This window comes from Medicago sativa, chromosome 5, assembly GCF_051527215.1.
Source record: "Medicago sativa cultivar Bolivia chromosome 5, Bolivia_mono, whole genome shotgun sequence".
In the NCBI taxonomy this organism is placed as follows: Eukaryota; Viridiplantae; Streptophyta; class Magnoliopsida; order Fabales; family Fabaceae; genus Medicago; species Medicago sativa.
The window spans coordinates 6,935,971-6,950,620 of record NC_140753.1 but is presented as its reverse complement, the minus strand read 5'-3'; the positions used below and the strand labels follow the sequence as shown (position 1 = coordinate 6,950,620).

Sequence of the window (14,650 nt, the reverse complement as noted above, 5' to 3'; positions counted from 1 at the left end):
AATTACATCTTAATCAAGCGCGGAAAAGAAATTACATATTTATTACCTAAGCTAATGATGAAGTTAGTCATAAATAGACAAATTTAATTAAGTTAAGATTAGATTGGGAATCTAAAATGGTCCACGAGACATGTTTTAACAACATTATCTCCACATGTCATAAAGTGAATGGTTATTTAGATATTCTCATCATCAAAATCTTAAATGTCCCAATTTAGTTGACTACTAATTCCAATTTCAACCTCAAACCTTAAACTTCATCGTGTCCTGTTCAAACACCAAAACTCACCACACAAAACCACTTCGTAGATATCAATAAAATATCCGAATCTTTGTTCTTGTTGTTCTGTTCTTTTGTTCCAAACAAAAACATGAACAACAACATCATCATCAACAAGAACAAAATCCCATTTTGAATTTGAATTTTTTTTTCTTAATTGAATTGAATGGACCTTTCTCTAACACTAACACCAAACCCTTCTTCAACTTCACTCTCTCATTTCTCAAAGCTATGTGAATTTCATCAAAGGAAGAAAAGGGTTTCTTTCTTTGATGCTTCAAGAGTTGTTTCTGTTCGGTGTGTTAAAGCTTCTGCAGAGAGAACTGGTGATACTATAGATGATAGAGGTGAGACAAGAACCGGGTTCACTACACCTGCAGCTATGGAAGTCACCACCACATTCAACCGTGGTTTCAATGATGCTGCTGGTGCTGCTGACTTTCCTGTTTGGGAAAAAATTGGCGCTGTTGTTAGACTCAGCTATGGAATCGGTGAGAACTTTTTGGAATCAATTTTGGAACTTTTTAGATACCCTTTTGTTTATTTTTACTGAAAAATGATTTTTTGCTTTGTTGGTTGTGATGCTTAAGATTGTTTTGTAGCTTTTTAGCTAATTGGGTCAAACAAAAAAGGAAAACTTTATGCTTATGTTTTTCCAAAATGGGAAATTTTGATTTTGTTTATTGGAGAATTCACTTGAATTCAATTGTTATTTGTATGGTGCAATTTGGTTTTTAATGAATTGCTTTGTTTCAGGGATTTATGGTGCTATGGCTGTTGCGGGGAGTTTTATATGTTCGATTACTGGAATTGATTCTCTTGGGGGATTTCATCTATCATTAGATGCTATTGTTCAAGGGCTTGGATATGCAGTTCCTCCAATTATGGCTCTTCTTTTTATACTTGATGTAAGTTCCTTTGTTTATACTAAAGTATATGATGATAAGGTTGTGTTCTTGTTTGCATGTTTTAATTTCTTTCAATCCCATATTTTGGTTAAGTGGAGATGCATTTAGGACCTGTTTTGATTGACTTATTTGAGCTTATCTAATGACTTAAACACTTGTGAGACTGTTTGAGAGAGCTTATAACAACTTATGACGTGTTCATAAGCTGTTTTCAGCTTATTTCCGTAAGCTCTCTTGGATAGGTTATGGAAACAACTTATAACTTATATGATACCAATTTGACTTTATGTTTTATTTTTTGCTATAAAAATAGCTAATACAGAAGCACTTAAGCTATAAGCGTTTAATTAAGTTGTTTATCCAAACATGGCCTTAATCTTTAGCATGGGTATATTTATTGGGAAATTTTTGTATTAAATAGGAAACTTGTAAATTTATCTTGTTATTGAGTTTCCTTTGTTCACATGAATTGAGCTTTCATCACCATGGTCATTATTAGGATGAAGTTGTGAAGTTATCACCCTATGCCCGTGCCATTAGAGACGTAGAGGATGAAGAACTATGGAGTTTTTTCTATGGCATGTCCCCTTTGCAGGTAATTTGATTAAATTTGCTTGCTTTGGTATAATCAATTATCCTTAATCTAGTGCAACCATTGACATTGATTTAATTGATTTTAATTTACAGTTTATACTGATGGTTGCTGCAAGTTCGGTGGGAGAGGAGCTCTTCTACAGGGCTGCAGTTCAGGTGTGTTATTAAGAGATCTCTCACTTTAAAGGGTTGATATAAGCACCACCTGTATCAGATTATATATATATTAAATATGAATCTTGATTGTGTGGTTAATAGATCTCTCACTTTCTCTTATTTTCCTCCAATCATGAGTACTTTCTGTGTGTTAAGATGAATAACAAGAGTTTCATGAAGAAAATTTAGTTTTGTGAAAAAAAGGAGGAATTTGCTAGCTTAATAATCTTAATGGAATACCATACTTGAGCTTAATAATTTATAATTTGAATTCTACAGGGGGCACTGGCTGATATATTTTTACGAGGCAGTAATCTTATACAAGATGTTCGAGGAATGGCGTCTTTGGTATGTATACTATTTTCTTTCCTTTTCTTTCTTGTGTTAGAAGGGTGAGCCTTGGTGCAATAGTAAGGTTGCTACCTTTTGACATAACAGTCATTAGTTCTAGTCTAGTTGGAGAAACAATCCTTTCGGCTTTCAGGGCTAAGGCTGCGTATATCTTACCCTCTTTAATGTCCTTGGCCTCCCTTTAATCACGTTTTATATTACATTCAAAACTAAGAGGTTCATTCCAGTAACTAACTTGCGATTTATACGCTAATATGCAGACAGGGGTACTGCCACCATTTGTTCCATTTGCTCAGGCACTTGCAGCTGTACTTACAGCTGTCCTTACGGGTTCTCTCTATTATGTGGCTGCCTCTCCTAAAGGTAACTTTTTCTTATATCCTGCTTTACATTTTCTTCTTCTCATGTAGCTTATTTTTCCTAGTTTCTTCTCAACCTGATTAATGATTACCATCTCTTTTCTCTCTTTCAGATCCTACTTATATTGTTGCGCCTGTTTTACAATCTCGTGCTAGTCGTCAAGATTTGAAAAAGCTGTTTGAAGGTTCAATCATTTTCTCCTACCGTTGAATATTATATTCCATTATATCTGTTCTAATTGATAACGTTCTAGTCAAGTGGGTTAAAATCTTCATCAAGGGAATCATGTTATTCATAAAATAAATTCTAATTTGTCAAAAAAAAAGATTCTAATAAACATCCATACAGTATCACTCTCTCAATTTGGTCCCTAAAGTATATAAATATAATAAATTGTCCTTGAAGTATATAAAATTCATCACTATAGTCCCTACTATTAAGATGTTAGGGACAAATATATGACGGATTTTCATATACTTTAGTAAAGTGACAGGTTTCATATACTTGAGACTACATATTATATTTATACACTTTGAAGTTTAAATTGAAGAGAGATCGATACTTTAGGTACTAAATGGATGGTTTATTCAATAGTTTCTCAGGTGATTGCTTTTGTTGTCTGCATTCTTGTTTTCTTGAACACCATGTTTCGTCGTTTTCGAAAGTGACGGTTCAGAAATAAAAAGGCTTACCTGTGCATTTTCTGCTTGTGATATGTCAACCTGATCAACTTATTTTTGGTTTGCAGCATGGTATGAGAAAAGGCAAATGAAAAAAATCTATTCCCCACTTCTGGAAGGACTATTGGCTCTCTACCTCGGTTTTGAGTGGATCCAAGTAATCCTATTTACTTTATCTTTTGAAAATATGAAGTAGTTTTTGTCTAAGATTTCTAAGGAATGGAACTAATTTGTGTTTATGTTTGGAATTTTTACTTGACAGACAAATAATATTCTTTCTCCGATTATCACTCATGGGATTTACTCCACTGTTATATTGGGACATGGCCTTTGGAAGATACACGACCACCGGCGAAGACTAAGGCAGAGAATCCAACAACTCAAATCAGAAGAAAAAACTTCCAACTAGATTTTGAAATGCTCTCCAAAGACTGATTTTGGTGAAAAATTTGTATATGTATTAGAGTTGTTAATAATGTAAAGAGAAGATGTGTATATTATGTGTTAGCTGAGATCTCATACATACAGAATATGCAAAGTTTTGATTACATTACAGGATTCTCTAATTTAGAATCATCAGTGATTTACTGTTTTGTAATAAAAATTGGAGTAATCCAAAAGCTGTGTAAAATTAATAAAATAGCATATATATGATGTCCCAATTACAATCTTTGCTTTAAGATTACATTACATTGAAGCGGTTAAATATGTATCTATCAATCCAAACATATTGTGGTAACATCCATCCAACACTAGAAACAACATCCACCTATTAATATTTGAATATTATCCTTCTTTCATTATTTGCTGCAAAATCATTAATAGTCTGTTCATAAAAAAAAATAAAAAATAAAAATAGTGCCCCTGAAATTTTGTCCAGGACAGCCACTATTTATTTATCTTTAGAATAAGTTTGAATTCAAAATTCTTATATAAACGTTTTTCTTCTTTGATATGGGAATCTCACAACAATGGTGGAATATGGGAATCTTTAGAATAAATTTTAGTTTTCGGATATTAAATTTAAACTATATTAAAAAAATTATTTTTAGTTTAAAGTTTATTAACACTTTTGGCAGGGTCATTCTGGTGTTAAAAACAAAGGTATTGAGTTGCTTTTATGGATCAAATTGTCAATGCATAAGAATGAGGAGCTATGAGTTTTAAAAACTATGCTCTTAGTTTTTTCGTAGTCACAGCAGCAAAAATGTTTGGTGAATTGCTGCTCTATGTCGTGTAGTAATAGATGCTGCAAGCAGTGTTCATGATGTAGCATACTCCAGATTCTGCAAAATACTACAGCAGATGAAGCAGCACTTTTTGCATGTCTGTTATGGAGTATTTGGAAACAAAGGAATAACAAGATATGGATTAATATTGTGGATGCCCATAATTTTGTTGTTGAGAGAGGGAAAGCTTTGCTACAAGATTGGAATTCAGTGAGACGCGTTCGAGGTATTCAGACCAATAATTCAAGCTAATTATGAGATGATCAAATGGATCCAACTAATTTATTGCTTGTGTTTATCTGTCTCGCTTGTGGTGTGTGTGTGTGTGTTAATTTAAACACACGAACCGACACCATATTAAAATACAGCGGCTACAAGTGTTGATGCAGCCGGAAGAGAGAAAAACTATTTAAAAAGGGAACCGTATCTTTGCATGATGTCTGTGTATTGTGTTTGAAAAATATATTAAAGGAGAAAGGGTGGAGATGTCAAAACAAGGGAATGGAAGTAACTTTCCCTACTTTTTAACAGAAATTATAGCTAACAAATTAGTTTGTCCATCTTGTAAATGTTCAAGAAAAGTCAGCAACGAAGAACTATTCATTTGCACAATCTAACCATTATTCAATTTAATCTCAACAAGACATCTTCATAGGCCACTAGACACTTGTATTATTAGTTCCTCTGCTATTCTCAATCTTCCAATTGCGCGATGATGCTCGCAAACACCCGGTATCCTTGCGACATATCTGTAAAAAGACAGTACTCATTCTGGGCATGGTAAGTTGCCATCAGACCTGGACATAACGTGAAATGCAATAAGTACTTAAATAACCTTCCAAATTTAATATATACATAAATTTGTTCTTAGGGGGATCATACCATAGCCACAACACTGAACATCAAAACCTTCATCCTGTGACAGAGAAAATAGGTTAAGTTAGAAATGAGTAATACAAAAGTTTACATTGACAATGAGAATATATCTTCACCTTAAGTTCCCGAATGAGAGGCAAACTCCCAGTAATTGAGAAAGGCTTTACATGGCCAACAATTTCCTCAGTTGCTTTGCATAAAACATGGAAACCTCTAGAATCGAGATTACAAGCAACTCCAGAATTAGCCTCATCAAAAGTTAGAGTTAGGCTGCAAAGAGGAGCAAGGGAACCATAATTATTTACAGAAAATCGATAAAGAAAAAGGAAACCAATCAAGAGATGTAAAGTAAATTATCGAGTTATTAAATATCTGAAGGTAAAATAGGACTTTATAATACTGAATTTAGAGAAACTCTTGATTGAGCAAAAAGCCCCACCTCCCCCTTAAGTTTTCATCAGATAGGGCATATTTTGAAATTGGACCTCGAGCTTCTAGCTTATGTATATTTTCATTAATTTCGTCAACATATTCTTGCAGCTTCTTCATTACATCCTTCACACTGAACAAATTGTTAGAATATTGGATACGGAAATTCATATAAAAATCAAACTCTCACGTTTACTTTTATTTGTACATTTGCAATTGAAACAAATTAGTAAAATAAAAGAGCAAAGAGTGAACCCCAGGGCTTGCAAAAGACTGATATATGGCCACACTGTATAAGATGTAACTTACTTGTAGAATGGAGTTAACCTGCAACAAACAAACATGAAAAAAGATATCTGTAAAGCCACACCATAGATAGAAAATTGCCCTGAGTAATTCAAAGAAGGAGAATAAACCTGACGTCTCCTGAAATGGTACATTCCCCTGGAATTTGGTTGATTCCACCTCCAGGATCTGCGGTAGGGAATACAATTATGACAATTGAAGTGTTTTTCTCCATTAAAATAATAAAGTACGAAAATAGTTACTTAGACAATTAGGCCCCAAAACTTACAGCTCCATTGGGTTGGTTTCATGGTGGAAGGGGTTGCAAACCCATAAACCTGTTCTTGAGGATGAGGTGGGAAGTCATTGTAAAATTTCAGTTGGATTTCCTTTATCGCATCCATGGCTAGCTCCAGGGGATTTATAGCCTACAAATAACCAAATATATAAGATAATTTTACAACAATACCTATCAATCAAAACAACGCTATAATTGCAGATTGGGATCAAATTATTCTTCCTTAACTCGACAAAACTCATGCATACTCTTAAGATGGGAAAATTATTTACTTATTGCTTAAGGAAAATAAACACCCATATACATACACAAGATTTACATATTAATCTAGGAAATTTTGTAAAAGAGGAAATTGTTGTAAGATGGGAAATTGCAAACATAAACATCCATACACACACACAAGCTTAAATATTAATCTAGGAAGTTTGGTTAAAGAGGAATTGTAAGATAGGAAACTGAACATCTAAAGCAAAACACTCCCCTAAATAGATGATACTTCCCAAGCGCAGACTGAATTTGACGCAATATGAAAGAACAATTAACTACTATTAACAGACTGAATTCTATTTGCTTGGTTCTTCATGACAGACTGAATTTGACGCGATATGAAAGAACAATTAACTACTATAGATCCCAGCTTCCACAAGACATGTCATAGACAGGTCCTTCAAGTTAATTAAGTGAAACTGAAATTCATCAAATAAGCATAATGTAAAGCTAAATGCTAACATTTGCATGACTGAACTGTTATCAAATGAATTAAGCGGTATTGACGTATCTCATATAATTTACGAGCTCCAAGTTTCACATTCTAGTTACCTCTACAGAGGGCAATAGTTATTATATTTGATGTTTAGTTCCCTTCTGAACTAATGCACTGCATTCTTCTCACATTCACATATACTGATGTTATAATAGGTTGCGTATAGCAACGCAACTCTCTTACAATGGCTACATTCATGTGGGCATCCTTTATGAGAAGAAAAAATTATTTTAAATGTTTACTGATATTTCGTCCTAAAACAATTTCTTATTCGACATACATTTTTTCATAATTTAATAACCGATAAGTCATGGATACAATCATAATTCCACTCAGAAGATCTCAGTAGAATCCATTATGTTTTTTAATATGCATGCTATAGGCTCTCAGAGGATCCGGATTGAGAATATTCCGGAGATTGAACTTTGGACCTCCTGAATATATAACTCATTCAGTGTCCCAAACCACTGGACTACTATTTCAGAGATAGCTTTGTTTTTTTGCTAAAACTCAGGGACAACTATGTGATTACTATTAAGGTAACATTTGGTAGAGGGATCAAAACGGGACAGAACATATCATATGATCCTCCTCTGAGCTATATTCATATTCAATTTGATACGTGTTAAAAGTAGATCAGAACATTACATTAGGTAAAGAAAGAGAATCAAATGGAAAAGGTGGAACCACAAAGAGCATATTAAAAATCCATATCTGTCGAACACTACCACAATCTACAATTACATCATAGTGAATACAGCATTATATGAAAAATCATAATAAGATTCCAAACCCAGACAATAATGTAACGCATACCTTGTGAGCTAATCCACTATGAAACATTTTCCCAGTGACATGAAGTTTCCAAGGTATCATACCACCAGTTCCAACACAAGGTTGTTTATCAGCAGTGTCGATCCAAAACCTGAACAAAGACACCACACAAATTAAAACCTACCAATATATATATATAGAGTCAGGATCCGTTGACACCAGGTGTCAGCGGATTCGTTGACACCAAATCTCAACCGTCTATTTTATTTAATCAAAGGCTCACATGTTTCTATATGGTGTGTATCCTTTCCCCAATTACATACAATTATTTTATTAAATCCTTGAAAACTGTACTTGAAAACACTGGTAATACTCTTCTCTTTAGACAAGTTGTAACCATGTACCACACCAATTTGTATGATTTCTTGTCTGCGTCTCTATTCCTACTTAGTTAATTCAACGTATGGATTGCAACCGGAGAGAAAGGTAATGAAAACGATTGCAATTAGAGAAGGGAGTCAGCCTCAAGAAATTGCAAATTGCGAATCTTCATAAAATATAAATCTCAACATATATGGATTATAAACCCTAATTTTAATTTGGGGCTTTTTGGTTTAATTTTCAATTTGTATATGAACTTTGGTATTAGAATCGCTATCATGAATCCAGGAACCAGCCTTTGGCATATAATTGGAAGCTTATGATATTTTCATTCAACCGCAGAGACAAATAATTGGAAGCATACGCATGATAAAGTAATAATCACATATGTGGATTGCTGCAAATTCTATACGTACAGGAAAAAATCAAGAGGTGCGATAATCGTATGCACAAGAGGAAGAATGAGCTAGTTTAGAAATTATTAGGAGCCTTTGATCAAATAAATTAGACGGTTGAGATTTGGTGTCAACGAATTCGTTAACACCTGGTGTCAACGGATCCTGACTCATATATATATATATATATATATATATATATATATATATATAATTGGAATTTAAATAGCTACCATTATTGAACAAAGAAAAATTGCATTATAAAGCATTGAGTCAGAGACAAACACAGTCACCAGACACAACAAGTGATTGAATGTAACCACATATATCATTGAGTGTCATTTCAGACACTAAGTGTATGTTTGGTTTCACTTTTAGTGGGGTCAAAATTGATTCTGGAGGTGTAAAATTGATTCTGACATGTTTGACGGCTCTCGAGTAGAATTGATTCTGCTTAAGCTAGAAATTGGAGCTTTTAATTTTTGAATTGATTTAAAACTCAAATTTATTATTCAACTCACTTTTACATTTTACATAAATGTATTCAAACATAAATCATTTTACATTACTTTTAGCTAGAATCAATCTTACAACATAAATTCACTCAAAATCAATTTTTGTCAAGACAGAACCGAGCATACACTAAATACGCCTACAATTGAAGTACCAATGCTACATAAGTTTTGCATGCATCAAAGAGATTTTCAAGCAAATAATAACTTACAAAGGACCTTCCTTTAGCTTATTGAGCAACCCATCTTGAACAAGTGCATCAACACCAACACCAGTTATAGCAGAATTTTCTTCATTCGCTATAAAAACAGCAACAACAGTTGATTTGACATTCGGCTTAGTTTCACCAAGCTTCTTCATCAGTTCAGTAACAAGTGCCACATGTCCCAAACAATCCGTAGTTCCACGTCCCCTCAATTTATCTCCATCAATGCTCAAAGTAAACGGATCAAAATCCTTAACATACATTAACACCAATTTCAACACACTTACTATAAATAATAAAATAAATATATTATATATGTGATCTAGATACATCAACTTACAAAATTTGATGTATCTGGTTGATCAATAAGTCAGATACATCAACTTTTGTTGACTCAATTGTCTCTTATAATTTAGTGTTAAAAGGATAATGCATGGATGGATAAATACCCAATCGTTGGGATTGGCGGTGACGACGTCCATGTGACATCCAACAAAAGAGAGGATCTTGCCGGGAACGGTACCAGGATATTCGACGATGAGGTTACCTCTGCCGGGGAAATAGGTGACATGGTTGATGATTAACGGACCACCGCCGGTGGTGGTGCTGAGCGGTAAAAGCGATTTTAACACGTGCTTGACTACTCTGTCTTCTTCAGGAATCAGTTCCGGTGGGTTGTTCTGCACGTGTCTGGATTCACCGATTAGGTTCGTGAGAAGGGGTATGAATGAATCCTTCTCTAAGTTTCCTAGTGTTTCTAACAAGTTCTTCGTTGATGTAGTCATTGGATTTCGAAATTATTCTTCTTCTTCTTCTTCTTCCTCCTCTGTTTCTCTTTCGTTTTTTTGATTTGTAACTGTCACTTCAGAGTTTCAGATTTTTTTTTTTTTTCCCTTCTCGATGCTACTGTTACAGGTGTTTTTGGGTCTTATGGTACTGTTCCAGGTTGAATTTCGGTTCACTTTCTTGGGCTTTATCGTTGGGTCATTTGATGATAGTCCATTAAGGCCCATGTATTTTGAAGATTGCTGTTAATACTAAAAGATTTGCTTAAACAGCCAACTACATCATATATTTATTTTGTTTACTTTTTCATATGGAGAATTGATTGAAACAAAAAATGTATTGAAAAATGTGTGCTAAAGAATGTACTACGTATAAAAAATATGTATGAATAAAATGATTCGATGAAACATATGTATCATATGATTAATAAATTGGTGTTTAATTAGCTATCCAAAAAGAAATATTGGTGTTTGATTTGTTGTCCAACACTTTTTCTAGCGTCTTTCTACGTTATTTCCATTGCTTCCCCCAACGAAGAAGGGTGGGAATGGTACTGGTGTCTCCAAAACGTGAGTCCAATGAACCCTTTGGCTCAAGTGTACACTACCAAATTGAAAGAGAGAAAATTTTGAATTTGATAAAACAAACATCAATTAAAAATAAAATAAAAAAAAAAAAATATTTACGTGATTATTATGAAAATAGAAAAATACTAGCAAGTGGGAAATGTCATAATCGGAATCTGGGGGAGCTAAGTATGTAGTATATGTGTGTCAATTTGTGCGAGGGAAGTGTCATTGTTAATAACAGTCAATTGTTTAGAAGGGAGGGAAAAGAAAAAAAGAGACATACCAGATCAGATGAGATCAGACAGGGTTGGTTTGGTTCCATGCAGATAAAGATAAGAGAAAGGCAATGATTACTGATTACTAATTCGAGCCCACACACTGACCACGACTACACCTCAAACCCCACACAAACAACAACTCTCTCATTTTTCACAACACTTTAAAACAAGCACCTCAACTTATTTTACTCCCAATATATACTTAGGTATGTTAATGGAAGGAGAAATGATATTTTGACAACCACTTTTTAACAACTTTTGGACAACTTTCTCTCTCATACTCACATGATGTTGTTATTCTCTCTCTTCCTTTTTCTCTCTCCATTGTTTTTGACCAATAAGAAGTGAGAAAAACAAGGTTGTCAACAAAGTTGTCATCAAATGGATGTCAAAATATCATTACTCTAATGGAAGTTACTATTCTTCAATATTAATTAATAAGTAGTATGGTGTAAATTAACCTTGTCAACGAAAAATAAGTATGGTATACATTAAATTTAAATTGGCATTTTCTTTCTTTCATAGTCAAGATCACTACCTTCTCAACAAACTGAAAAATTAACTTTTACTGATTGTTTGTAAACGTTGATTTTTTTTTTTTAGGGATCGTTGATTTTTTTTTAACTGTCGAATCTTATATATTGGGATTTGGATTCCAAATTTTGGAGGCCCGGCTCTATAAAACTATTTGTGCCCTTTAGAAACGTTCATGTGTGTATATATATATAATTTTGTTAGGTCTCTTTACCAGAGTTAACATAAATAATCTATAAAAAAAAGTAATTAAAATTAAATTCTTACGTAGAGCTAACAGTGAATTAGCATGTTGAATCATACTGCCAAAATTATATTTCTTTTCTAGGAGCATCTCTACCCCTCCAATTAAGATCACAAGGTCATCCACCAACAACTTCTCTTAAATAAAAAATCCCTCCTCCAAGTGAGTGCACGTGCCATCGATCCAATGACTTAGATAAGCAACATTCAAAATACGTTGATTCAAAATCAAAACAACTTAGAAAACGCTGGCGAAGATCCACTCCACCTACCTATATATTAGAGAGGAAGGAGGTCAGGGTGTCATTTTCGAACCCACTTAGATTAGTCTAGTGGTATTAACTTGAGACCAGTGTACTCCTCCTTAAGGTGGGTATGAGTTTGTGGAGAAATATCCTTGTTTTTGATAGATTAATCATGTAATTAATGTATGGAACATCTAAATATAAATATTCTATAAAAAAGAATTTATTTCCCTACCTTCTACTCCTGACTCAAGCACAAGTGGTAGATGTGCTGATATGTGAGTGTTCTACATTTTTTAATATCGAGTTCAATTTCTACTAATGAGAAAATTGTGTACATTATTGAGACTTTGTTATTTCCATGAAGTTAATTAAAATTGGGAATTATGGCTAGAAATTGTGCATTCAATGCTTTGAAAGTGTAAAAACTTATTTTTTTCAATACAAAACTTATGTTTTATTTCTTTTTTTAGATCCTTAACTTGTGCCCTAACTTAGGGCACAAGTTAACATTTCCCTTAACTATTTACTCTCTTCGTCCCTCAATAGATGACCTAGTTGACTCCGACACGCGTACTAATGCATATGTTTTATCTTTGATATCTTCAATTCTCTACTAAAAAAATTATGAAAATTTAATATTTTAAAAATATTCATCGAGACGAATCCAACAACATCTTACATGATATTATTTATCTTCGTGAATTAGTACTCCCTCCGTTTCAAAATGAGTGTCGTTTTAGGTGTTTACACACATATTAAGAAATGCAGTGATTAAAAGAAAGAGAATGATTATTTTACCAAATTATCCTTATTAACTATTGGTTAATTTTAAAAGTAATAATTTGGAAGTAGTGTGCAGAATATTAATTGGATGGTACAATTGAAAAGAAAAAGTTATTATTGCATTTGAAACTGAAAGCGACATTCATCTTGAAACAAATTTTTTTGGCTAAAGCGACACTCATTTTGAAACGGATGGAGTAGAAAAATATGGTCAAAGTATGTCAAGTCAATTGTCAATTAGGTCATCTATTGAAGGACGGAGGAAGTATCTTGTACTCCCTCCGGTCACATATATAAGCAAAAAATAACTTTTTAGATTCATTGAATGACTAATGTATATGGTCTATAAATGTGACTAGATGTAATAATTATTCAATGAACCTAAAAAGTTGATTTTTGCTTATAAATGTGACCAGAGGGAGTAGCATTTATGTTGTACCTACTACACTACACTATATGTAGGTTTATATTATGCAGGTTTATTATTCCTTTAGTAGAAGTATTACTATTGGACACTGAATTCATGGTTGTGAGATTTCTGAACATCCATATCAGTTACAGAAAGAGAGAGAAAGAAAGGGCCGTGTCCACTACCTGCCTACATAAATACAACAACAGACGGGGTATGTATGATTATGAAGATGGTATGACATATCTTAGGGGAACAAATCTACTATTCACCATATTCTCATGATCACTTTATATTTTTTTACTTAATTCTATTACACTTATTATCCTTTTAGTTTTCTTGTCTATTTTTACTTTTTTTTAGGTCTCACACCGTCACACGTTTATTTTTACAACTCTATCTAAAATTAGAAAAATGCTAATGAGTCATTTGCCAAGAAGACAAATATGATAATATTGGCATTAACTCGTGAGTAGAGTTAAAAGAAGTTAAAAATTTAGAATTTAAATCCTCATAAAGGAGAAAATACTAAAAAAAAAATTAGAAGAAAAGTACTCACAAAACAATTAACATATTAACATTTGTTAATCAAATGAGTAATGATATATCTACAACTATTTTGGAACAACCTTCTTTTTCTTTTTTCTTATTGATGAAAAACAATAGAGAGAAAATGAAAGAGAGGGAGTAAGAGCGCAATGTGAGTCTAAGAAAGAAAGTTATTACAAAATGGTTGTACAAATATTATTTCTCCAACAAATGGTAACATTTGAAAGTGGAGTAATGAACTTTTAAAAGTTTGAAATTGTTTTTTTAATTTAAAACTTCTATTGTTTTTATTCCTTAACAAATTTTCTTGAGACATTTTTATAATGACCATTGAAATTATTAAAAGGTTGATATCAAATGAGTTGTAGTATTTGAACACAATAATTTCTACGGTACACTCAAAAAATGTATATGTACCGATACATCCGGTTTAAATATCAATAGTTAAATGAGTTTTAAAAAAATTATTTTCTATCATTTACTATTACTATAAATAAATCTTATTTACCAAAGTGTCGGCGAAATAAAAATTTTATTTTAATGAATTTTTACCACTCATAATAGTGAATATTGATTATTTTTCTTATGAGACATTTACTATTACTATAAATAATTCTTATGAAGTGATATTTTCTAAAAATATAAAATCGACAAATAACTCTTTAATTTATAAAAATGATCATAAATTTATTAATTTAAAATGCAAATGTATCGGTACACTTCAATTTTCTGGTGTAGCGTAAAAACTCTCGTGATAATAGATATCATTTATTT

General features: G+C 32.7%; 2 protein-coding genes across 2 annotated transcripts; one reads left to right on the top strand and one right to left on the bottom strand.

The window, feature by feature from the left end:
- Positions 1-259: 259 nt before the first annotated feature.
- Positions 260-3,997, top strand: LOC146919590 (uncharacterized). Its single transcript, XM_085713020.1, has 9 exons — positions 260-771; positions 1,037-1,188; positions 1,688-1,783; positions 1,876-1,938; positions 2,218-2,286; positions 2,550-2,652; positions 2,762-2,833; positions 3,398-3,486; positions 3,592-3,997. Exons 1-9 carry the CDS (start codon positions 447-449, stop codon positions 3,736-3,738), a joined length of 1,116 nt encoding a protein of 371 aa, XP_085569146.1. The 5' UTR covers positions 260-446; the 3' UTR covers positions 3,739-3,997.
- A 1,049-nt stretch (positions 3,998-5,046) lies between these two features.
- LOC146919589 (Peptidase M20/M25/M40 family protein) lies at positions 5,047-10,376 on the bottom strand. The gene is made up of 10 exons (XM_085713019.1): positions 9,927-10,376; positions 9,484-9,728; positions 8,026-8,134; positions 6,438-6,576; positions 6,280-6,337; positions 6,173-6,190; positions 5,874-5,996; positions 5,551-5,704; positions 5,441-5,474; positions 5,047-5,355 (listed from the first exon to the last, which is right to left on the bottom strand). Exons 1-10 carry the CDS (start codon positions 10,260-10,262, stop codon positions 5,252-5,254), a joined length of 1,320 nt encoding a protein of 439 aa, XP_085569145.1. The 5' UTR covers positions 10,263-10,376; the 3' UTR covers positions 5,047-5,251.
- Between the last annotated feature and the right edge of the window lie 4,274 nt (positions 10,377-14,650).